The sequence below is a fragment of the Scaptodrosophila lebanonensis genome, unplaced genomic scaffold, assembly GCF_003285725.1.
Source record: "Scaptodrosophila lebanonensis strain 11010-0011.00,11010-0021.00 unplaced genomic scaffold, SlebRS2 tig00000001-arrow-pilon, whole genome shotgun sequence".
Lineage (NCBI taxonomy): Eukaryota > Metazoa > Arthropoda > Insecta > Diptera > Drosophilidae > Scaptodrosophila > Scaptodrosophila lebanonensis.
This window is the reverse complement of record NW_022060529.1, coordinates 7,118,804-7,145,758: the sequence shown is the minus strand read 5'-3', so window position 1 is coordinate 7,145,758 and position 26,955 is coordinate 7,118,804. Positions and strand designations below refer to the sequence as shown.

The 26,955-nt window shown below is 37.9% G+C and overlaps 1 protein-coding gene and 1 long non-coding RNA gene across 10 annotated transcripts in view; one reads left to right on the top strand and one right to left on the bottom strand.

The window, feature by feature from the left end:
* Positions 1 to 26,955, bottom strand: part of LOC115634121 (potassium channel subfamily T member 2) — a 123,057-nt gene that overhangs the window by 48,929 nt on the left and 47,173 nt on the right. Inside the window, exon 1 of one of the 9 annotated variants that reach the window (XM_030531687.1) lies at positions 6,040 to 6,610. The exons of 7 other annotated variants lie outside the window; for them this stretch is intronic. In XM_030531687.1, the coding sequence (XP_030387547.1) occupies positions 6,040 to 6,177 (138 nt within the window). In that variant the 5' untranslated portion in view covers positions 6,178 to 6,610. Of the gene's footprint in view, positions 1 to 6,039; positions 6,611 to 26,955 lie in introns of those variants that run through there. One more of the 9 variants, XM_030531691.1, reaches the window with a different exon arrangement.
* On the top strand, positions 910 to 1,397 carry LOC115634129. Its single transcript, XR_003996412.1, has 2 exons — positions 910 to 962; positions 1,025 to 1,397. It is a non-coding gene; the product is annotated as an uncharacterized LOC115634129 (long non-coding RNA).

Sequence of the window (26,955 nt, the reverse complement as noted above, 5' to 3'; positions counted from 1 at the left end):
TAGAATTCCATATAATTATCATATTTCGGTTGCTGAAATGTTTGTCTTTTAGTCGACAAGTGTCATGTAAAAGCACAGCCGGTAATATTTACTCCGTACAGCAACCTCATGTGCAATCCATTGATACCCTCTTGGATAGAGAGAAGAGGTTATTGTGTTCTAATATTTCTATGCGTCGAAGGGTATTCAAGAGAAGAATGCGAACAAAATTGTTTAAAGCCGACTGAGAAACCACGAACCAGTAAAAAACCCATCATACAAAATCAGTAAAGCTCCATTAGATAGATGTTATTTATTTAATGCAAGCAAATACTATAGATGGAGGAAAGCAAACCACAAAAGTACTAAAGAACAGAAACAGTCCAGTTTATAATTACCATAATACTTTTTATTTACGCATCAATCCAAGGATCAAGACTTAACATTTATTTAAATAAGTTAACTGCCTTATTTCAATAGCAACTTTTCCAGCACTCTGCTTCTCTGCCCCTTCTTAGGGAAAAAGTGTTAAGTCATTTCAACAAATCAATAAACGCTTCCGTTAGAAATCGAAATGTGTATTCATAGTTCAAGAACGAAGAAAGATGTCAAATATCAATATATTTGTATGTTGTTGATGGTATAACATCCAAATATGCTAAAGCTATATTTGATATTATCTGTCCTACTATTCATATATGTACCGAGCAATGTACACAAACAAATTTCCAACGCTGTATTAAATGCGTTGATATTAGCGCCATCGGGTATCATTCGCCTCAAAATCTTTTGTATCTAACCTTGAAAACACGCATTAAAATAGCGAACCAAACACGGTTTAAGCATGACGCGAATACCTAAATAATTTAAATACGAAAGCCCGTTTAGTTAATTCCCTGATACAATGAGGGCGCACTGGGGAATGTTAATACTTCTAATTTTAACAAGTGGATGCACATATAGTCAAAGACTACAAAGAGGAGGTAAACAGGATTATGTACATACTATGCATATAATTTCGATTTTACAATTGGTTTTTTTTTAGTCGATTATTGTCATATCCCGGTAATACTCATTCCGTACTACCGCATGTGCCATCCATTGCGAAAACTTTGGGTGGAGAGAAAAGGTAAATGTGTTAGGGCATTTCAATGCGTCGTAGGGTATACGAAAGCTGAGTGCATAAGAAATTGCTTACAGTCGAAAACTGAGAAAGGGGAGAAACTCGAAAAGGAACCCATCTCTAAAAGACCCAAAATGCTTCCTACACCGTGCCCTTCAATAAAATACTTATTTAATGCAAACAAATGCCATAGATTAAGAAAGCAATTAAAAAAAAAAAAAAATATTGAAGACCTGAAAGAGTTGTCCAGTTTATAATTTCATTAAACAATTAAATTACAAATTTGTCATATAAATAAGTTTTTATTTAGGCATCCACGCCAGCATCACCTATGTATTTGTTAATTTAGTTATACAGCCCTAACTGCCTCACTTTAAATGGAACTTATCAAGCACTCTGCTAGCATCGACGCCGCTCGCCTCCTCCTACTGAAAAAGCGTGAAACCATTTCGACAAATAAGCAAACAATGCCACCAGGACTCGCCATGCGTATTAACAGCCCTGGCAACGGTGAAGCTCCGACTACACCGAGCCGAGCAAAGAGCAGCCCAATAATCATTTGGCCCACAAAAACTAAATGTAGACAAACGTGGCCATTGAAAGCTCCGGTTGAGTATATACTGCCTGCCTGGAAAAACGCTTATCGGTCCACTCAGCGCTAGGTGTGCCCCGCCAAAAAGTAAAGGGAAAAAGGTGGTGGGGTAGAGAACAACAGTTCGGAACAGAGATGCCAAAAACAACAACAACAACAACAACAAGAAAATAAAGCAAAATGCCGAAATAAACACTTGTCGACCCCTCGGCACGCAGCCGGCCAATAAAATGGTAAACCACAAGAGCGAAAAAATTTCCAGCTCAGCACGCGTTTAGGCGTTGGTGCGTGCTGACATGCCCATTAGAGCAGCCCATGGATGTGTAGGGGTCTCTGTTTCTCTGTAGTGGGTGTATTGTAGAATCTTTCCATTGTCTTGTGGCATCAGGCACGCCATCAGCCGTGTGGCAACAAAGGCGCACTCCCTCTCCAAGCCCATCGCAAGTGCCACAAACAGCGTGTAATAAAAATGTAGACAATTTTTACGACACAGCACAACACAAAAATGGCCACTTTATTTCTTCATTAAAAATCAGTATTGATTGCCATGCCCCTGGGGGCTCTTTGATTGGCCGGCTTCATGCCACGATATTATTATTGGTATAAATGTATTGAATGACCGGCAAAAGGCCATAGTTTGATTTATTTGACATGCTGGAGACGAGCAAATAAACAGCAGTAGGCGCTATATGGAAAACTTTTTTTCGAAAGAATCCTCAGTTACCAATAGCATTGATAGCGTTTAAATATGGCCCCATATGCGTGTGAGTTTATTTGATTAAAATCAAATTGAATGGCCTTGCATAGAATTATTTTATGTTTTTGCCAATACGGTTGTCATTACTATGGTTTTACTTTCTGTTTGTTTTGTTCCCGATGCCTTGATATGTTTGTGTTTGAAATTTTAATATGCTTGTGGCCTTGGGCATTGACGCAACCGGTTCAAAGTGTCTTCAATTTTATTTCCATTGCCATGTTACCCGCAGGATTTGAATATTTTTTGTTTATATTGTCACACCATAATTATTATGCAAATGTTTGTGGGGCCAATTTTTTGTTTGTACTTTTCAACTGCTTATATGCATCTGCATTTAATTTTTTTTTATATTCCCCAAAGTGCTCTTGTACAAATAATTTATCACGTAAAAAATAGTGCGAATTAATGGCGAATGCCAATCACACATAATTTGCTGATTTTATCTAAATATTTATTCCCAAAAGGGTATTAAATTTGCTTCAATACAATTGTTATGCTTTAGCGAACGAGAAAGTTCGCTTCACTGGAGAAAGTTTAACAAATGCTGACATCAAAAGTGAAACAATAAAAAGCTCACTCAATATATTCGTAATCATCTATCCTTAATACCTAAAAGAAAGAGAGTGGCTCTTGATCATAATCCGGCAGCAAAGACTTTCAAGTAATTATGAGCTCCTAAATTTTATCTAAGGTGTAGAGTATTTAAAAGACTTTCAAAATACGGAAAATTTTTTGAAAACCTAAAAAGGTCACTGTACATTGTACATTGATAATCATTATCTTCGAAAATGCAAGTAATGAGCCCAAAAAATACAAATTATAATGTTTCTCATCAAGACGATGCTTATTATCTCAGAAAAATAAAAAAAGATACAAATAATTCGCCAGTTAACAACAAGCTCTTCCATGTGTTCCAAAGCACAATGAAAACTAATCAAACTCAATGTAGGCATGCATTGCGTGTGCAAAGGATATGAAGTGCCTGGTTTCTGCTAATTATATAAACTTCGATTGGCTGCGAAGCACAATGCCAGTTTTATTTCGATTTTAGGCCTTTGCGCACGCTAACATCATGGGACTTTCAAGAGGCAGTCTATACGCATTGATTGGCTACTACCTAGCGCTCAATGGACTCAACGCCTTCAACTACGGGTCAGCAGACAAAAAGCTCATTCGTTTGAATTTTTGGAAGTGGTATTGCGTAATGCATCATTGCCTTGCCTGTGTCGGAGCTCTCTATTTGATTTGTAGCTACCATAGTGATGAGAAATTATTTGTTCATATTACCATGCTAAGTATTGTGTTGCTGCTGTGCATTTTCAATTGTTGGCAACGAAAACGCCATGTGCTCAGGATATTAAGAGAGCTGCTGCACTTGGAAAATAGATATTTGAGTGCCTGGGAACAATCTATGACTGGCAAAAGGAAGCGGAAATTAATGAAATTGAACAACCTGTATTACATCAAGCTTGGTCTTTTTCTGCTTACTCTGATACGGACTTGGCTTTTCTACCCCTTGTATCTGAAACGTTTTCGGCCCAAGAATTATATGTTAGACATTACGTCCACCATGCTGCTAGTCAATGTTTCTGTAGCTATTATGTTCGAATACTACTGCATTTTATGGCAGATTTGTCGTAGCTGCAGCCTGCTCAATGACCAGCTATCGCAACTCTTGTGCCCGCGCAGCATTCGAGAGTCTTGGAAATCAGAAAAATCTGCCAAATTTCTATTGCTGAAACGTCAATTCTTTAAGATACTGGCATTGCATAGCTTGATGGGTGAATCCTTTCAGTACATCTTGCTGTGTCTACTGGCCAGCAAGGGCTGGTATTTAATAACCTATGGATATGAAATATTTGTGATTATTGCAGCACCCCAGCATTCTTCAATTCCAATCAAAATGCGGTCATTTGTCATAGTCAGTTACCTAATCGACGCGCTCAATTTATATTATACCAGTAATTTGGCAGAAAATTTGGAAATAATGATAAGAAAAACGGCTTTTATATTACGCACACCCCCGCGCGAGTCGAGTGCCTTCAAAAGACTGGTAAGTAAGTCTTAGTACCAGATGCCATCAACTATATGTAGGTGTTTTTTATTTACAGATCACGGCCTTTGCTCTGGAATTGGCTTGGCGGCAAAAGTGTGCTTCTATACTCAATGTGTTTACTATCAATCGACAGTTGACATTTAAATTGCTGGCCAAGACTCTTCTTTATACTATTTGCTGGCTGCAAGGTGACTATTTAGAGTTGCGGAAATAAGTTATGTCAGGATCTGAAAAATATCAGTTTCAACATTTTTCATAACAAAGTAGAGCGAAGTAAAAACGATTACAAATAGCACATTCTTTGCTTATAAAGGTATTTGTCAATGAAAATAAAAAAAATTGCTTAAATTACTTATTTTACTAATAAACCATTGTAATTTATTGTATTTCGGCGTATATTTAAATATTATTTTCTGAATATGAATCTGGCCATTAAGATTGCGAGACATTCTATTAAAATCGAAAGGTATAAATGTATATGATTGTGCTTGCCTACACTTGCTTTTAACACGTAACTGAATCAAATGTGTTTGAAGTAGCATTATCTAATTATCTAAAACTGGCAACATAATTATAATGCTTAAAGGCTTTTTATGGTTAAAGTAAGTACTTTTTTTTCTGATTCAATAAAGCAGTATTATTGCCAAAAACTTTTTACGAATATCTTAGAGGAGCCATTAAGAATTATGCAATATAACTTGGAAATATATATTGTTTTTAAGCTTTAAGCTTCTTTATATTAGATGCCCGTGAAAAGTTTTTAATGATCTGATTATTAATAAACTTATACATTTAATGGCTACGAATATTTAGTCGTTGTCATGGCATTAAAAGCGATTACAAAATAACAATGAATAAACGCAGTTATAACTTCAAAAGTGTTGTCAACAATTTGTACACATTCATGAAACAAATTGTCAAGATATAGCTTTCATCAATGAACAAAACACAATTACTAAGGTCTATACAAATACTACTATACATTCAGAAAAGAAAATAGACTGCTGATAAGCAAACAAAAGGAGAAGCCGTACTGTGTATAAAGTATACGCGAATATGTTGTAAAAAAGCCAAATTTTGTTTGAGGTGCACAATTTGGGGTCATTTTATACCCATCATCATACAAATAAATAACCCATGGTGCTGGACAAAAAAAGTAAAAATAAAATGAAAAAAAGGCACAATGCGCAACAGTTGAGTGCCTGTGAAAAGCGAAGCCACGTATAGAAAAAGTAATAATAACAACAACAAAGAGGGACAACAATGGCTTGGCTACTGTTACTCTTCAATTTGCTGTGCACACGTCTGATTTGCTGGTATATATATGTATATAGATATATATATATGTGTGTGTGTGTGTGCCCAAAGGATTGACATTATAATTTGATTCCACATTGATAGGGACTTTGCGCTTTAATGCGTGAAAATTGTGTGCAAACAAAAATGAAAAATGAGTTCGAGGTGAACAGCAGAATGAAATGTGAGCACGAACGAAAACAATTTAAAATGATAAGAAAGTAAATAAAACTTACTTGTGGAAACCAATCAGCTATCTTACAGACTCTACTGTGGCTCTTAAGGCTATCGTTCTTGCCACTGCCACTGCCACTAGCGATGCCGCTTAAACGCTTAGCTGCTAAGCTGCTGCTGCTCATGATGCAAAATGGCATCACCTTGAGGAGTTTGGAAGGCGCGGCAGGGCAAAGAGAGACAGAGGGGGGAAAGAGGTGCCAACGCACGCAGAATTACGAATACACAGATGTAAGAAGTTACAGCACAACAGTTACCACAACATTTACGACTTAGTCTGAGGGGGCTCCCAAAAAATGAATAGCAACCAAAGAAATAGTTTTGTTTAGTTAACACAATCGCGATTTGTTTACCTGACGGAGTTTTACTTTTAAATGCTATCAATTAGTTATCGTTTTTGTAAATATGTATTTTGCTTTGATCGCGGTTTTTATGTTAGGTCGTTATGTATGTATATAAATTAGACTCTCAAAAGTCAGTTGTTAAATATTAAACATTTATAATATATAAGCACAGTCTACAGTTGCACGTTCAGTTGGCTCTGCATTTAAGTATTTTGCATCAGGAAGGATTTGTAGTTATTTTTAAGTATTTTGTTTTTCGCGACTAATACACGACTGTTGTTGTATATTTATACAATTGACAGCTGCGAAAAGTTATTTGTGGGCACTATATATGTGTGTATGTATTTACATTAAATATTCTCTTTACTTAGTCGTTAATTAAAGCTTTTACCAAACATTCTGTTTCCATTGTGGTCAATATGTACACTTAAATTTTAATTAACAATTGTGTTTTTTGGCTATACACAGCGTTTATAACAAATAGTCTCACATTAATGTTGCACTTAGACGATTTTTAAAGTCATAATTTGCTTTTGGTCCACAGTTAAACACATCGAGCTTACATGTTATATATTTATTTTATAATTATATACACAGCGCCTATGGCTTGTAGTTTTCATTTATACTTTTTAGTAAATAGTAATTCAGTTTGACTTTCACATTAAAGCTGCAATTGGACTCCTAAAATGTGTTTCGATGGTCCTGCAAAAGAGTTAAATTCAATAATAATTTGAAGCACTGCTCCCCTCTTTGAGGCAGCGCATCGACTCAAGTTTAGTGCAACTCCAACAATCCACTTTGTAGGTGATAAAAGAAAAATGCATAATAAGTACCCACAGCACCATCCGGCCCTCAATTACAATAGTTTACTCCCCGACTTAACCACCGACATTTATGTACTATACTTGTAGTGCACATAAAGCCCCAGTTTGTTCTTAAATACAATAACAGTCCAAGAGCAGCCATTTCGCTTGGCAGCTGTTATTTCATTTAGACTGCAAGATATTGAAGCAGATTTCCTTAAGCCATTTCATTAGTCATTCGAGTGAATAAATTTATTAAAATGAAGTGACCATATGGCTTTAAAAAATATCAAGCAACCAGGGTGACGGCATTCTTCTACTTACATTTTAAAGCGGCTTCATATCAGATATTTAAAGAATTTTTGTTCTTCATTTCATAATTTAAATGTGAATTGTGATTCAAAACCAAAGTGTATATTTTGCATTTAAGTAACTATATTTTCGATCATGTTCAGCGCATTATTCTTAGAAATTCATAATCATCATTAATGTTTCGATGCTTATTTATTTGGGTATTAATAATTCATTTCATTTATGTGTACATTTACTTAAGTGGCAGTTCTATAGATAGATTTTGGCTGGAACCAAAATCAATAAATCTCCCCCACATGCTCATAACGCATACGCCACATGTGACAAGCTTGCCTGGAGAACGACAAAATGTGAATCTGGCTTGCTGGTTCATGTTGTCGCGGTTCAAGTTACTGCCCTTGCGAAACTGCAATGACCAAGTTTTTTCAATTTGACGTTTACATAATGTACAGAAAGTGGCAAAGACAAAAAGAGAAAAATAACAAAACATAGTTAAAGTAAGCTAAGCTAGAAAACTTATTACAAGGATGGTGTGTAGTTGCATGTCATGGCACAATATGTGCATGTTTCTCGTGTTGGCAGCTAACTGATGGTAACAACGTTTACGTAGTCAGCCATTTTGTCCATTTTGTGCTGCATTTGGCAATTGTGCTCTGACTATATGACTAAAAGGAAGCAGGATCGTTCATCAGACTGGTTGACTGGCAGCAGGTTGACTGCGAGACTATTCGGCTAGTGGACTAGTTGACTAGCTGACTAGTTGACTGGCTGACTAGCAAGCTGTCTGTCCATTTAGAAAATTGAATTTATGGCCAGCACAGTACCCCGCAAAGCTTTGACAGTTTCGCTTTATTTGAAAGTTTTTCCAGCTTCGCATTGGTAGCCGTTCATCTCCCAATGGATAGCAGCAACACTTGAACTTTTTGTTTAAAAACGTCAAGCTGCGTGTGAGTTTGGAATTTTTGTTCTGTTTCGCCAGACTGCATAGATAGATACATTTTTTATGCGTACCTACATACTCACACTGTCCACTTTTCCTGCTTACGTACGCCAAAGTTCAAAGCAATTTTAAAAGATCAAAATGGCAAAAGGAATCGAGAGTGTGAAAGAGATGCAGACAAACCACAAGGGAGAAGAAAAAATCACTTCAATTTATATGTGTAGTTAGGGATTTGATGTTGTTGTTGTTGTTGCCACAAAATAATTTTCATTGACAGCAAGCTGTGCGGGTACATTGCTGTGTGTTTATGGCAGCTGACCAACCACATCGTCGACAGTAAAAATGACGCACAGAATGTTCTTTCGAAATTAAAATATATGTACTGCTCTACCTCATTACTCATACGCCTTATATGCGCAAGTAACCATATATTTTTTAGCAAGACTTCATATATGCGCCGAAGATACATATTTATTTATATGTATATTTGCCGAAAATTGTTACCAAATTAAGGTCCTACCTAGTGAACATACTCTAAGTGGTGTTATTACTGAGCACAGAGGCTCTAATTTTCGAACGAATCTATGCTAATTGGATTAGTAGCTGTGGATTCCTAGAAAACTGACAGGCACATTTGATCAAAGCGACGGCAATGGCAACAGCGCAAGCTATAACAAGCATATGGATATTGATTTACTTACATAAATATATTTTTCTCTACATGTTTTGCAAATTGAAGCAAACACCAATTTGCCTCACAAAGGAATACCGGCATCGAGTGGCAGACTCGCACATGTTCGAATACGGAAACTGATGCTAAATTTATCTGTTGTGTGGGCAACGAATAGCGGAACGAACGAACATTCGATTACCTAATTTAATTAATTGCTCACTTGCCATAAATATTCAGGGCAGATGGCACGCAGTCAGCGTAAAAGGCAGCAGCCCAAAGACTAACTCATTAATCATGAGTGCAGCGAGAAGAGCACTTGCCACTGACCCTTTCAGAAACGCAGCGACACTTGAAAAGTAAGCGATAAAATTATGAAAAAATACAAGTAAACAGAGCTAAATCTCGAAAACGGCAGTCGTCCCTCGCTGTCAGTCGCAGCTGTCTGCAAACTAAATGCAATGCCTGGATTTATGGGCCACAAAAAGAGTGACACAGTCTTCCCCCCTATCTCCCTCTCCCCTTCCAAAGCATTAAAAGGGACAACTGAAACGGCAAGTGGCCGAAGCAAAACGAAAATTGTACCACTTACTTTAATTGCTGAGCCGTTATGGCCAGGCCAACAATAACAACCGGCAACTCGAGCACTAACCAGCTCCCTCAGCATCTACACAGAGCAAAAATCGTTTCAAGAAATATATACGCATGACCAAATATTTTCAATATTACAAATAAATTTAAATGTGCATCTTTTGCGAAATGTGAGTATTTACTAATAATGACACCCCCCCTTTCTTCACCCTCTACCAATCCCGAGCACTTCTATTTATGAATATTGAATTGGTAGCCCATTAGTCTCGACTTTTTCTCAGTGTAGCACTGGCCAGTTTCTTGGCAACAACACGGAGGCGACAACGACGTTGCCTCATGTAATTAAAGCGCCTCTTTGTATGCAACGGCACACGGCATTCGAGCAACAATACCCAAGAACCGTGCGCCGGCCCCACTCCATCAGGGTGTTAAGTGTGGCAACTGCTCGCACAGTTTGCATTGTTTGCAGAAACACAATGCGCAGCACGATGTTACACTGACGAATGGCAACTGAATAGTGGTATGTGATGAGTGGCAGTAAAATATGCTCCCGAAACCTGAAACCCAACTGTGGCCAAGTCAATGAGCGCTTTCGGTTGGCAAATTATGAAAGCACTTGTGTATTTGGCACTTAATTGGGCGAACAAACTCACACAAGCTACACCCGCTACACTTTATTGATAAACGCACTAGCGCCCACTTAAGGTTTTGTGCACAAAATCTTCGAGCGAGAACGTGCCTCAGCTGCAGCTTTAAAGTTGCAAGCTCGAAATTTAATTGGCCAGCTTACAGCTTACCGCTCACAGCTCTGCGCATTTCCATTAGTTCGTTTTATGCGTGTTTTCCCCCTCTGGGACCTGTAGCACACACACACATACACAGAAACGCAAAGTATAAATGTTTCAATAACTCTTCAATGCGAAAACTTTTCAATATTTCCCTAGCACCGGAAAATATACGATGAACCCCTTACTTTGTGCTTTCACATTCCGCTCACCATGTAAATTCAATGAAATTTTAATTCATCGTTCTGGAAGCCATCGATTGCAAATATAACTGCTTTAACTTCCTGTTAAATAAACAGTGGAGTGTTATACCAACAAGTGTACATTGGTGTGACAACGTGATGTGTACAAAATAAATTGCATAAGCATTTTGTGTTTTGTAACTCAAATACCTGGACGTGCAATCTGAGTGTAGTTAGCGCCATCCCAAAGGCAGTTACAAATGAATTTACTTAGAGAATAGTTTACAGTAGTTGAAAATTGCCTGTTACGCTACACAGTTTTTATATTATTATTAATGGACGGATGCTAATCAACGAAGATGATAATTTAATATCTACAGTTTTAAAAGTACGTTTATTCTGGAATCATAAAACAGTTTTTTCAACGAAGCGGTTGATGTGAAAACCACACCTTTTCTAACACTTGGATCTGACATTGAGATTGAGTCACATGTGAAAAAAAGGAAGACAAATGGCCAACAAGAGCACACATTCTTGTGTTTTGCAAAACAAATCAATTCCGAACTGTTTGTTTGCGTATGTCAAGTTCCGGTAACGTGTCGCTCGATTGAAACATGAGCGGAATAGCAAGCCCTACAAACAATCTTACGATTAGCAAATAGCAGAGAAGGCAACCACCCCGTTCGGTCTCATGTCACAGCTACGAGTTCAGCTTAACCTTATCCGACTGTGGCCAACAAGAAACCAGGACAAACAGTTGGGGAAAAAAGAAGAGAGTGCTACGGGTACGACGTGCAGCAGGCAAAAGAGAATCCAAAGTGGCGGTAATACAAAATGACTTTAAATAGAAAATCGTTCAGCGCGTTCGTTGCATTCGCATTACGTGCAGTGTTCGTTGATGCTTCCTTCCGTTCAATTTTTTTCCTCTTTTTTGCTGTCTCTTGAATGTCCTTTGCTATCTGTGCATGCTGCAACTGAGTTCCCATTCGACACGCCATCAGTCGCACATTGCACATCGAACGAGGTGAGGTTGTGCATGAGTGTTCGTGTGTGTATGTGTGCGTGTGTGTGTGTGTGTTTGTGTTTGTGTATATGTAGCGACCCTGATGTAATGAAGTTATGCAGCATTTTCATTGATTTATTTTTATTGGGTTTTGCTGTAAACTATTAAAGTGAATTAAGTGCATAAAACTTTGCTAAAAAAATGAAAAGATTCATTTTCAAATGATAGCTTCTCCATATACTTCTACTAAAATGGAGTACTTCTAACTATCAATGTAAGTACAAACATTATTTAGCAAAATAATAACTAAAATATCACCAAAAATACTACAGTTTTTAATTATCTTCGGTCGATATTATTGGGTGAAAAATTAAGGGGAGCCACAGATGGAGAATTGATATTAGGCTAGTGAGTATCACGCCTTAAGTTTGCAGACTCCGTTGACAACTGTGCGCAAACACAACAACTGCCAATTAAGTGCTGACTCTGCGTTTACTCAAAGGCTGAGCACACCTACAAGCATACATACGAGTATACTTATGCAGGCAGACACGGTTGACGTGCGAATAAGTGCACTCGCGCCCTAAGGTAGGCAGCTCGACTTTGCCATGTCACCATGCTATATGTACTTTAACAAATTAAAAGAACGTGCGCACACACACACACACACATACTCTTATAGCCACTTCCATATGCAAACACTTAAGCGGCAAAAGTTTAAGTTGTTCGCACTTCAGCGTCACGTTCTCGGCAGTAGAGTGCAGAACTCCCGTTGCAGGCCAAACTGCAGCTCTAACAGCTTACGGCAGTTTTTGCTGTTGTTGTTGGTGTTGCTTCAATTGCCACCCATGAAGCATGTAGACCAATCAGGCGACTAATGTGCTGCAGTTGTACATGTTTGCACAATAATTTAAGTTCTATGAACGACCGAATTTGTTCTAAAACAATTTGAATATACACTAAGAAAATCGGAGAAGATCAATGATTTGTATATTATTATACATAGGTGACTGAAGAGATTATATAAAAAGTCTATGATTGTTATTAATATTGCCTGTTTTCAACGCAACTTTTTTCTCAAAAGTGAAATATGTTCCTCTTTGCAATAGCTGTCCTAATAAAGTACCTCTTATGGTTTTACAGAATCCCTAACCATTTCAGGTGTGATTTTAAGCTGTGGACCCACATACATTTTAATGAAAACGCAATTCCCCTGCAGGCGATGGGTAGATGAATTGCAGGCAGGAACAACAATACGAGCTCATTAAATATTTAAATATTTATGAGAAAATAAAAGTACACAAACCGATTTTCACATGTGGCTCAGCATTGCTGCTACTATTTAAATTGGTACCCACAATCCCATGAGATTTGAAGCGCAATAGAGGGGTAAAGGAAGCTTCCACGCACGTCAAATCTTTAACACAAATTGTATAAATTTGCATATGATTGCAACCATTCATAAATAGAGTAAATATGCAAGAAAGTAAAGGGTTTATTAATAAAAAAGTAAAAAAAAAAAAAACATATAGAAAAGCAGCCCCAAAGTTCTCACCACACAATACAGCGCTGTCTGTCAGTTTTTCTTGAGAAAAGTCCAAATTTATTCATATACTGTATGCGTAAAATCAATCAAAGTTTCAACAGGCATCCTGGCAAGTGAATTAAGTCCCTAGAGCTTGAAATGTCAGCCGCATATCGTTTGTAATAAATTCAATTTATTAAAGCCAACTTACTTTTCTCTTTGTTTTCTGGTACGTCAATTCACACAAATGTGATATGCTCACGCACAGACACATACATAAAAACTTGCCACTAATTGTACAAATGTCCTAGAAAATATCATAAACGATTAATAATAATTTATGTTGTCTGTGAGAGTGGCCCGATTCAGCTGGCAGGATACACATCCTACTTAATTGTCACTTAAAAGCATTCACATGCTTGCCGACTATTTTAATTTTTGTTTCTCGTTTCATTTTCATTCAATTACCAGCTGTCAGTTTAAGTTAAGCCGCATTTATGAAACCCAAATTTAAAACAAAGCATGAGGTAACCAAGTATTGAATGCTCATTGAATGGTTTTCGTTGCCTTGAAGTGAGGGTTTAGCTTTCACAATTACACACACTTGAGCGTATGCAGCACAACCTAATGCCCATTACCCTTTTTAATTATAGAGTATACGCTTAACAATAGGATTATATCATAGACAAGTCGACACTGAAGTAAGGCAAACGCTCAAGTAAGTGAGACACATAAGCCGCTTAATTTATTTACACGAACACACGATATTAGAAATTCCCCCAAGCACGCATTAGGAGCTTATTGGCAACAGCAAACGCAGCAGCAGTAACAGCAGTTACAACGCTTTTCAGCCAAAAAACAACAGTCAATTTGCGCTGGAATGCGAGTCTAGGTTCAGGTTGGCTTAAATGCTTAAATGCGCAACATGTTGACACAACGCAAACGAGTACACATGCCAAAGACTAAAGACCAAAAGCTAACAGCCTCAAGCCCCCAACAGCCTGGCACATCCGCACCACCACACCCCACAATCCTGCATTGATGCCACTCGTGGCAAGTACTCGAAACTTTCACTCAGAATATGACACATTTAATTTGTTGAATTTATGCATGAGTAATTATCGCCTCAACTTGTCACTTTTCACACGAAACTTAGTTGCCCAAAGCAAATTATAATTGTTTTGCTGGCTGCGACCTACAGAGCATGACACTACGCCCTTTTGCCCCTACGCCATGCTCCACCCAGTTTATTAAGCAGCAAATTGAGCGTAAGAAACTCTCCGCTTTTCAGCCACGGGGCCTATGCGCAATACAAAATCCGAGGCCACCTTAACGCACATTTTTCGCACACAAAACTAATCCAATTTGCGCTGAAAAAATTATGCGCCGGAATTATGCAAACGCACACAATACCGTATGCTTAGTCATGCTTACTTAATCCTGTGCCTTCCTTGGTGGCAAATTTAATATTAATATTTATTTACATAATATGCAGACAAGGAGATAAATCTTGCCGTTTCTGCCGGCGAATTTGTTGCAGCTTTAAGGGGCATTTAAAACTTAATCTTACAGCTAGTAGCGCAATCTTAAAACAAAATATTTCAGAATCCTCTCTAAAGTATTTTATTCTAAATGAATCAAAATAGTTAACAAATTATACGTTAAACGTAAATAATAAGATGAACCCTTTTATTTATTTATTTATGTCAACAAACATTGACTGTCGACATATATAAAAATTATAAAAATCATCTTATAAGCTAGAAAAGCCTAAGAAGGAGAAATCTAATCAAATATTATTTGCCCTTCGGCTAGCTGTGCCCCTTCTCACAGCCAAGTCAATAGCAGAATTGCTACATATTGTTTAAAGAACAACATCGTAACATGCGTTTTATCGATTATTATTCTGTCTTTTTGTTAATTAATAATAGATTCATATTTCTATTAGACAAAAAAAGAGACAATGTAAATAAGTAGTTTAAAGTGAAGAAGTTTTTAATAATTTAAGACTTAAACTGGTACAAGTAAATTGATCACAGCTTTAAACAATTATCCCGGGAATTCATTAAAATGTTTCAAGTTATGCAATTAGTTGGCAATTGTCTGGCGGACCGAAGGAAGCCAAAGAGGAAACAAGCGCAAGTGTGTGACCAGTTAGTCAATAAGAAAGGTCTGCGTCGTCGGCAATAATCGCACTCGACTATCAAACAATGGCGAATGCTCGTATATTGCTCTCTATACGCTAAGTGTGATGAGTTGGCCGTTCTATTGTGTGCACTGAAAGCAACAGGCTGTATATTGAAAGGGCCACCCATCATTCCGACTATTCTCCATCCAGCGTGCCCAATATACGAAAAGACCAATGTCAAGACATGTTTTATTAACCTAACAGCAGGACAACCAAAATGAATTACCTACCACTAGCAAGGCAAATGTATTTTGCTTGTAGGCCTTACTTGGTCTGAAAAACACGTGCGTAGTTGCTCCCCTTTATAAGCCAACAAAAGTGGAAGGCGAGACAGTGGGACAGCCAACGGTTTTCATTATCCACGTTCAACATATTTAGTGGCAAGCGACAATAGAACTAACAGCTGGTGTTTTCTTTATCGATGTAGACATACGCCTGCTCCTGCTGTTGTCGTGGCTTGCACAGAAAATGCCACGCCACAAAACACAGGACGCCATCAAGTTGTCGCAGTTGTTGTCCTTGCCTGTTGTCGGTGGATTGTTTACTTACTTCTATCATCGATTTCTAGTCGTTGCTCGGAAATAACCGACAAAAGTTTTTAATCAACGCCACCTCACAACACAATCATCATCTCTGACATCATCATTATCAGCCACCCACTAGTCGACCACCATAACATTTTCGATGGTCGGTTTGATTATGGGGGCGCTTAATGCAAATTGGCAAAATTAATTATAATTACACGCAAAAGACATTTGAGCTTTCTTATGAGACGCTCGATTGTTTGTGTGTAAGAGAAACACAGAGCCAGAAACACGACTTATTGTATAGCTAAGATGCCCGCAAACTGTAAACTTTTATGGAAAGTTAATTAAAACGTTCACTCTTGAGTGGGCGAGTGTGTGCCAGCTTCTTATTTCCATAGACAACAATAAGCTTTCAGCTTATGCAATGATTTCCAACTCAGTTCTCAAGTGAAACCCTCTGCGCTCAAAAGTAGGCAACACTTATTAACAATAGATCACATTTATTGCCTCCCCCTAAGCCATCTCGGAAAACTCATATTGCGAGCTGAAAATTGTGTTATTTCAATTTTAAGTATCTAGATTAGATTCGTATTGATGCAAAAAATAAATTAAATATTCAAAAATGTACAGCGCTTTTCAATTTCCGCAGCAATTTCTTCATACATTTTTAATAAACAAATGCTAAATGAATTAACTCTATTCCTTTAATGCCGCTTTCCTACACACTTATATACTTACGAGTATATTGAACATTGAAGATATATATATAAAGCTGCTTTAATCTCTGCTCATAATCTATTCATTAGTATCGATTTCTTTTCACGAAGAACAATTGTATTTTTAGCATTTACACTATGTACGAGTATCTTAAAGCATTGAGTTTTTAGTTTAAAGCTGAGTATGCATAATATACGCAGCATAAGCGCAATATTTTAAGTGCATATAGATGGAATCATAATTGAAAAATATGCAAAGTGCTATCCATCAGTGATCCAGCAATACTCTCTATCTCTCTCTCTCACTTTCCTCCCTTCTTTACTCACGGCCCTTTAGCGACGATAGGAGAAATATAATTAAATCAATATGTTGACTTAATTGAATATAGGGAAGCGCGACACTGCATATTTATGTGCTCGCTGTCAGTGACACAAAGTGTTGCACTTCGTTAGTGATAGCATTCATTTACACAATAATTGAACAATTGACGGCTCAGGTAGTGCTAACAATTCCAACACAAAAACAACCACACAACACAAAAAAAAAAGAAAGAATAACTCAATTTCGCGTTTTGCCAAGTGCCAATAATGCAAATTTATAGTTCGCTTGCATTTCTCAGTGGGATTGTTCAGCATCCACACCCTGTTGAACATTATGCACTATGGACGGGGAATGCTTAAACATTGAAGTGCGAATATCACAATCGTAAATTCTATGGCAGTGATGTGAAGACAGCTTGTCAATCACATTGTTATTCCTGATATTCTATATATTTCTCGTTCTCCTATTTGTATCGTTTGTAAGGAAAAGAGGCAGCTTACATTGACGCATGGCTTGCAGTAACTATCAACGAGTATCTGTCTGCCTTCGGCTATATACTTGCCTCCCAAGCCGACTTTCTGCCTGTCTGTCTGCCGCTTGTCACTGCGATTGTCATGCACTTAGCCAAGTTTGTCAGCTTTGACATTGCGCACATAAGCTGCCAACATTCCGCAACCAGTGCCACAATATCGGCTTCTAGTGCTTTGAGCTGTAAAATACTTATGAATATACTGCCACTATCCATACATACTAGCTACATATATGTAGACCATACACTGCAAACAGGCAATATGTGGCACATGTTGCATAAGACCCGCTCGATATTGTGCCTGCCGTGCTACAAGTGTTCGTGAAAATATTGCATTCTTATTAAATTTGTAACCCTGTAAATTTAGTTTCATTATTGCCCGACTTCTACAAAGGCTTTCGCAATCATTAAACACTTACTGGAGTAGGGGTAATTGACTTTTTGCAGACATGAGCACATCAATGTTGCCAAAAAGTTTTAGCAAACTATTAATGTGTAATTTACGCCCAGCAGCATACGATATGAGTGTGAAGTGCTTTTGCTACAGAAATTGCGGCAATATTATAAGAGTTGGCAGCCAACAGAAAGATGATAAATTGCAATAATGTGAAATAAAAGTTGCCCTGGCACGAAAAAATTGAAAACTCATAAAATGAAGCAACAAAAAATTTGCCATAATAGTTCAACAGCACAGCTTTCATTGAACGAACGAGTGGGCTAAGCAAGTGCCTTACAAACGACTCTTAAGTTTATGAAGAACCGCTCAGTTTTCCGACATCTATGCCCCAACAGGGCCATGTCATAACCTTTTAGGCGAAACTTGCCAGGCAAAGCTGCAAGTCTAAGAAAGGGAGTACACCAGACTTTGCATGTCTGTCACTCTTCCCTCGATAGCTGTTCTATTCTCACCAATTCAATGCGAATTTGCTGCGCTTTTGCACGTAATTTATATTGATTTCTACAGAAAATCCCACTGACTCGCAGGGTTTTATTGCAGCTATCTACAAAGCAAATCACCAAGTTCCCCTTTTCGATGGTCTTTAATGCAATGCAGCTTAGTTAAATCGAAAATGGAGCATAGTACTTTCAAGCAGCAGTATGTTTCACACAACTTTAAATTTGTTGTTGCTTAAGAAAACAAATTGTTAAATGTAAACTAATTGATTTAGTTCTATTCACATAAAGTGTATGCCCTATTCGACACGTTAACACTATCTTTATCAAGGGTTTTGTTCTTTATATGCATATTACTCGGCGTTCTTTTTGCGCTACCGGCAAATATTTGCAGTGCTACCAAACAAACTGAGCTAAACTTTTCGCAGCTTACAATATACATTCGTATCACCACGGATGGTCGACGTTCCCGTACTGGTATACTATACATATATACGAGTAAACGTAAACACAAATACACATGCAAATCCATGTACTTTTCACACTCTCGGCATAGCCGTCGGTGGGGCAACTCTTAACAAGAGAGAAAAATGTATTAACTTTGTAACTTTGCCAGCCATCTTTTCTCATCCTTAAAAACAACATTTTAGCTGCAACAGTGTAGGTATGTGTGTCTGTTTTCAAATTGCCTGCATTTTATTCTATATTCTCTTGTATTTTGCAAGGCATTCGTTAGCTCGCTGCAATTCTAGCCCTCAGACTCTGTATACCCTGAACCCGTAAAAAGTGTATATTAGGTTTGTGCATGGAAGGTATATATATCCTTAATTAACACGATGAAACGAATCGATATAGCTATGTCAGTCCGTTCGTCTGGTTGAATGAGCGCCTGGATTTCGGCTGAACCCACATTTCATCCAAATCGGTAAATTCTAAAAACAGTTATTGTCGAAACAATTTCATTCAAGTATTACTCCCACAAACTTCAGCATAAAGTTAGCTCTTCTTCCTCTTTTTGCTTCTGTTATGAGCGCATATAACTGAGTGCCGCGAGTTTGTTTGGGTGCAGGGTATTATTGGACTTGCTCAACTAATTTCAATAATTTGATTATAGAAATTAACCGACCTATTCATTAATGATATGCACGAGTATCGAGACCTTAGATACTTGAACTCAAATTTTGGGGAAATTGCAAAAGAGTTGTGCTCTAAATAATTTACTAAGCACCCGCTGAGTATTGCAAAACAAACTCACCTGTAACCTGTACCTGTACATAAATTTATACAGCCTAGTCAAAATAAATTTTTCTTTATTTCATTTTTGACACTTATGCCACTTTGTCATCACAATTGAACAAATAAATGCCCGAGGTCAATCAAAATCATGTCAAAAAACGACACAATCAGCAAAAGCATTCAAAAACTCAGCAAATTTAAACACCAATACGACAAGAATCTAACCTGAATTCCAATGAAAAATGTACGTGGCATAAATTATGTACATAGATACACAAACACTACAAACGTACTGCAACAATTTGTGCTAAGTGGCACTTATATTTTAATTAAATAATAATTGTAAAAATTTAGAGAATACAATCAACAGCAAAATGTTGGTAGGCTGACAGAATTGTTGCCTGTGACACAGTGATTGTTTGCTTAGCAAAGAAATTTCACTTTTGGACCAAATTGCAGCGTAGGTAATTTCATAACCCACAGGACGTATACGTAATGCGCTGGTTCTTTTTTTGTGTACATTGGGCTGTCATGCGTATGTGTGAATACGCTTGTATATATTTGCCTATATTAGAAAAATATAAAGGCACACATCTATGTGTTGTTTGGCTTGGGTGTGCTTGTAAGTTTGTCATGTTTTCTGTGTTTGCTCCCATGACGCCACTTCTTGTATGTCCTGACGTCAATCGATTGATTTTGTTTAACAGCCAACCCCAATATTTGTTCGATATACATGTGTACAGCTGTGGATTTAGTATTAATGTGCGTATATGTATATATTTTTATATATGTCTTTGCTGTGTCCATCTGCCCCATCGACTTGATACCAAAAGAAATGAAAAAAATGCCCTTCCTTAATTCTTATGTCCACCACCACACCTGTCTAATCAATAATATTGTTGTTTGAGTTCCTTTGACATTAATTATGCAACAATTAAATGCTATATATCAATTCCACATATTAGCTAGCTGTCTGTTACTGTAACGTGCACGGCACGTTTTTGGCCCAGCCGACAATTTTCTATAATACACATTTCTATTGTGATGTCTTGAACTAAAGGCCCTTTCCAACTGAAACTTTTTCAATGTCACAGCTGCCGTTTAATGCCATATATGTACATAATAGGTATTTGTACTTGCATGTATATGTGCATACTATATGCATGTCTGATGCGTATTTTACGAACACATACATATATGCGGTCCTTTATAATTTTGTTGAGAGCTCATGCACAAGCATACAAATACACGTATGTGTCTGCCATAAATACGAGCCATATCATCACATATATCATTTCTCTTTTTATTGACAGTGATAGCGTTTTATTATGCGCACCGACAGCAACAAATTTAATAGCAGCACACACCCAGCATTGTACTGCCACACATAATTTATAACTGACAAATTATGGACCCATGAATCTTCGTCTCACACATTTATAATACAAACGAGCTACACACACATTAGTGAATCATTTATTAAAACACTTAAGCATTAAGTGCACACTGCTTGCTAATTAACAATGCAATTTGTTAGGTGCTAAAAATTGCATTAGGGAAAGGAAAATATAAATAAAATATACCCTACGGCCTGCTGTTCTCTTTTCGCACTAATCCAGGTCTTTGCCAACGGCTAACACACAATTCTCCAACAAACGCCACTGCCGCTAATGAAAAACCTCCGCAAAGTACAATCCACAGCCATTTCAGGTCCTCGAAGCGCAGGGGTTGAAAATTGTCATGCGTCCTTTGTTTTTTTCCATCCGATTCTGAGTTGTGCGTCATGTCCAGCACGGCCTTCATATACCAGTGCAAATCGAAACCACTGCTTCGGCTCCAATGAATGTAATCGTTGATGGCTTTCTTGTATATTGAGTTCTTCTGCAAGATGAAACTGTAGGGCAAGCCTTTGGCAATATGCAACCCGGGCTCTTTGCACAGCACTTGTTGCCCGTAGGACCGTTGATATGCATCTAAGCCTGCCCAAGCTGGTGTAAACATGTCGTATGCGTTACTCGTATTCAAGGCTAGAATCAATTTTAATTTTTGAGCGGGTGGCAAAACAAGTACATTGGGCACATTCTTTGTGAATAGCTCCGAGTCGGAATTGCTCTCCGTTATAGGACGATCAGATATAATGGACAGGTGACTTGACTGTAGTTCTTCAAACGAATCTATGTTTTTTGACTTTGGATGTTTGGTTAAAAATGTGCTGAGCTTAGCATTGAAAAAGCAACTAATCACAAGCCCAAAAACACTGATTGATATTAGAAACTGACGAATGGCTGTACTTCTAATGCAATTCATTGGCATAGTCAGTCCGAGAATACCACGCAAGGCGCGTAAATTAATAAAGAAGTTCCATATGCAAATGCCATTGCGATTGTAGTGAAAGACATAGTTACTTGCCGCAGAGATCAGGGTCTCCAGAATAGAAAACGCCAGATATGCCCCTAATGCATAAAAGACCCAGCTCGCATGGACGAACATTTTATAGACATCGGCAATGGCCAATCCGTCTTGGCACGGTACCATAATAAACCAGTCGGTAACGCCATGTGTTGTAGAATGTTCAGTCCCTTGTGTTGGTGACATTAACTGTATGTTTATACAGATTGGCAAATCGAGCTCGCCTTTAGCTGTCATGTTTATAAGGTCTGTGCGATTGATAAGTTCTCCCTCTATCAGGGGTCTTTTCATTTGTAAGCTGATGTTGTGCTTTTTACTAAATTCTACCAAAAACATGCTAATGTAGCCTCCCAAGTGCTTTCTTCCAGTGCGACGGTCCGTTACAAAGAAGCTCAGAGGTGTGATTTGCGTGGGTAAAGTGAGTGCTACTTGACCTTCAAAATTTAGCCATCGGATCGGATAGTAGGGTCCATGAAGGACTCGCTTTACAGGTTCAAGGCGAACACTGGGAAACGGTTTCATTCTATAGGCAGCCAAACTTCCATTGATCATTATATGAAAGAGCAAAACATTCAAGAACTTATAGTGTACCGCCTGTCTCTTGACAATCCCAAAGAGCTCCTCTGTTTTCGCCACTTGGAGTAAAACAATTATACGAGCGTCACGCATGCCATTCAAGTTTTCTGCCAATGATGTTAACAATAGAGAATCCACAGGTTCAGCCATACAAATTAAAGCCAAAGCCTCACTATTGTACAGAGTATTTACGGGAATTTTTCCCTTTTCATTCAGGCGCAATGTTGGCCAACTGGGTGCATTAAAATCTTGTAGCACACACTCCCAGTTCTGTCGGCGTTGGAATATTAACAAGGTCGAAACCTGATGTTCTCTGTCTACATTTTCAATGAATTTAGACAGCCACGTTAGTGAGAATTCTTCAATAGGAACGCTGTCCAAAATACTGCACAACAGCACCACATAGAGTGCTCGAAGTCCGGTCATAATGTTATTCGACGAGCCCAAACTGCTAACTGAACTCAAATTGAAGCCCATGCAATTTGCAATGCGTACATAGATATCTGAACAATCTACCTAGTGGTAAGAAAATGACATTTTATCAAAAATGATGGTTATTAAATCGAGAGCCATTGTTAATTGACACATCAAGCGATGCGAAACTTACAACAATGCGAATTGGGGCCAAAACCTATGCACAAGTATTTGTGTAGCTTAAGCAATATCAATTAGATAAGTGAACTCATGTAATTTAATTTCTTTTACAACTTTTATGGAGCCCTAGTCTTGGTAATATAGCTTTTTCCAATTTTTGCAAATCATTTTTACCAAATGTCAAATTGTCTGATTGCACTCACACAAAACCCTTTAGACATCTTTCCACACATAAGAAGTAAAGTTGTAAATAATAAAAATGTAATGCATACATGATCATTTAAGCAAACTACACGACATCATAACCGTTTTCGCGCTTTAAAAAAATAATGCTTCTACACGAGTAAAGTACCCTTTTCAAGTCACCATTTTAACAGAATATGTTGCGGCTGCAAACGCGTTTAATTATTAAAATGCTCATGAATTTCAAAAGCACGCAAATTTTATATGTTAATTCAAAGCAAATATTTATGTGAAGAATTATTTATAAGTATGTACTTGTATGTATGTATCCATAATATGTATATATTAAATTTTAAATTGTGGGTCTGTAGAATGATAATTTATACTAGTAAACGTTATTTTTATCTTTTGCTGTAACACATTTATGTATGTTTTACATGTCTTTCTCAACAGTCTGAACAGTTGTTGAACTTTGTAAGGCCGTTTAAGGTCCTTACTGGCCACTTCCGTTCGTGGTTGGTGCTGCTGCTACTGCCGTTGGCTTAATCGCCAGTCAGTGTCAGTGTCGGTGTCAGTTCTGTTGATATGAAAGTGCAGTATTTCGAGCGTATTTAATGCGCATTAAGCCAACGACAAGAGCAGCATAGCCAGCAGATACACGACTGTTCAACCATTTTCTAGCTGAACTTGGCACATGTTTACATTTTACGGTCAAGTTTGCATATGTCGAGTAATACCAGCACCGAGCATGAAACATATCCGAAAGAATTTCATGAGACTACCACATTTAAGCAAATTCATATTGTTGTCAATACACGTCTGTTTTCCAAGCATGTCGAGGCTGAGAAGATTAACAAAGCCATCATAATTTTCCCCAGACATACAGGATTATAAATTTGTAACTAAAACAGCATAAATGTCAAAAACAAAATTGCAGAACAGTGCTGAAAGCTCTTGAGTATATACTCCTATTAGTGACTCATAGAATAGAAATGTTTGAAATTACAAGTATATACGTAATAGTACGAGTGAGGCATGTCAATCAAAATAACGCTTGTTAAATGAATTTATTAAAAAGGTCCGCCAATTTGATATTCTCATGTATGAGAATATTATTACACTTTATTTCGTTGGTCATTAAAACCAATTTGTGGCATTGCATTAATTTAAAAATTATGAATTATATATACTCGTATTTATATATATATAACAAGAGAGAACGCTACAGTCGAGCAAGCCCGACAGTGTAATACCCTGTACCCAGGTAAACTTCCGTCACTGAGTTATATGCGCCCATAGTACCAGCAAAAAGAGGAAGAAGAAGAGCGAACTTGTTGCTGCAGTTTGGGGGGGTTGTACTGGGGAGAATTTGTTTTGCTAATAACTTTTCTTAGAATTGACCGAATTGAATAAAATTTCACACAACAGTAGACAATTATATATTAATTATGTGTGCAAAATTTGGTTTAGGTAGCATTTGAAATGTGGACGCTTTTGACGAAATTCTGTAGCGGGGGAAGGGGGGGAAAATTAAAAAAAAAACATAAACTCGTCCTTACTCGGACCTAGGAGAAGCTGGATGCCAACTTTGGTTATTCTAGCTTTTATAGTTTCTGAGATCCTCGCGTTCATCCAGACGGACGGACAGACGGACAGACGGACGGACATGTCTAGATCGATTTCTCTCGTCATGCTGATCAAGAATATATATACTTTATGGGGTCGGAGATGCTTCCTTCTGTATGTTACATACTTTGCACAAACCTAATATACCCTTTTTACCCTACGGGTACAGGGTATAAAAATTGGTTGACAAAACTCAAGTTTATTTATTTGTATGTATGTGCATGTTAAATGTTTAATCTACTAGTTACACCTAAATTAAGCTCTTCGAGAGTTAAATACACAAAGCTCGATTACAAATGCAAGAACCGATACTATATAGCCACTGAATAGCAGCATAAATACAAATTCCATATCAGCAAAACATAAAGGTTCCACTTTTTCCTTGGCTTGATACGGCGACCTTCTGGCGTGCATCAGCTCTCGGATAGCCACGGCATACCAGTGTTGAAAGATTCCCATGCTTTGAGCGCTATGTATGTACTCGTCAATAGACAGTTTGTATATAGAGTTAAGCTGCAAAACGAAGCTGAATTGCAAATTCTTAGCGATTTTTAAGCCAGGAGGATTGCATAGGTGGCGGTGTTTATAGTTCTGTTGATGCAGGTTTACACCAATCCACATTGTCTCGTATATCTCATAGGCATAGGTAGTGTTAAAAGCATAAAGGCGATCCATAACTTGTGAAGGTGTCATTATCACTATATTGGAAATTTTATTTGAAAAAAAATCGGCATCATAATCCTTTTCAATCTTCATACGACTGAAGTGGCGAAACGCAACAGTGAGACCACTTGCCCTCAGTTCTTCGAAGGAATCAATATTTTTGTGGTGAGGATGTTCTGTGAAAAGGGTACTAAGCTTGGCTCCGAAGAAGCTGCTGAATATCAAACCAAAAACCATCATTACCATCACAATCTGACGTTCCGCCGCAATTCTTAGCCCATTCAAGGGAATAGATAGCCCGAGGATGCCTCCCAAGGCTCGTAAATTTATAAAGAGAGGCCAATAGGAAAATCGACATCTCCTTCTCCTAATATATAACGATGCTGCCGAAATCAAAGTCTCTATTATGGCGAAGACAAAATATGCGCCAATAATAAAGTACAGCGAGGAATTGCCTAAAATCGCTTTGTAGACCTCGGCAATTGTCAATTTTTGTCCGCAAGGTACAACAATAAACCAATCAATGCTGATGATCGGATAAGTATTTTCACCGCCACGTATAAGTGATCTGCTATAGCTACGAGCCAAAATTGGCAAGTCGAGCTGGCCTGAATTCGTTTTGTTCATGAGTTCTGCCGGGTTTACCACTTCGTCAACTTCTAAATGCCGCTGCATTTGCAAGAGAATATTCCTTTTCTTTGCAAACTCCGTGTAAAATGTTCCAAAATATCCCCGAAATTGTGGCGTACCAGTACGATGATCAACTATTATGAAACTGTATGGCTCGTATTCAAAGGTTAAAGTTAGTGCAGTCTTTCCCTTGAAGTTGTGCCATAATTTTGGAAAGTAGGGCCGAACACTTACATTTCCGATGCGTATAAAGTGGGCGTTAGGAAATGGATGCAACCTATAGGCAGCCAACATCTTCCCTGCTGACCAGTGGAAAATCAGCATGTTCAAGAAGTTATGCCCAGTCGCTTGATCTTTGACAACGTTTAAAAATGGTTCAGCATCTAAGCTTTTAAGCCACACAATTATACGGGCCTCACGCATGCGGTCAAAGCTCTCGGCCAGAGCTCCCAGAAGCACGTAATCTTCCAATTCACTTAGGCAAACCACAGCCAAGGCTTCGCTATTGAACAGCGGCTTCACCGGCACCTGAATAGTCTCATCGAGACGTAGTGCAGGCCATTTTAGCGCTTTGAAGTCCTGAAGCGGACAGTTTCTGTCCCATTTCATTTGAATAAGCAGCAAAGTCCAGATGGGCTGCTCGCCATGTACATCCTCAAGGAAATTGTGC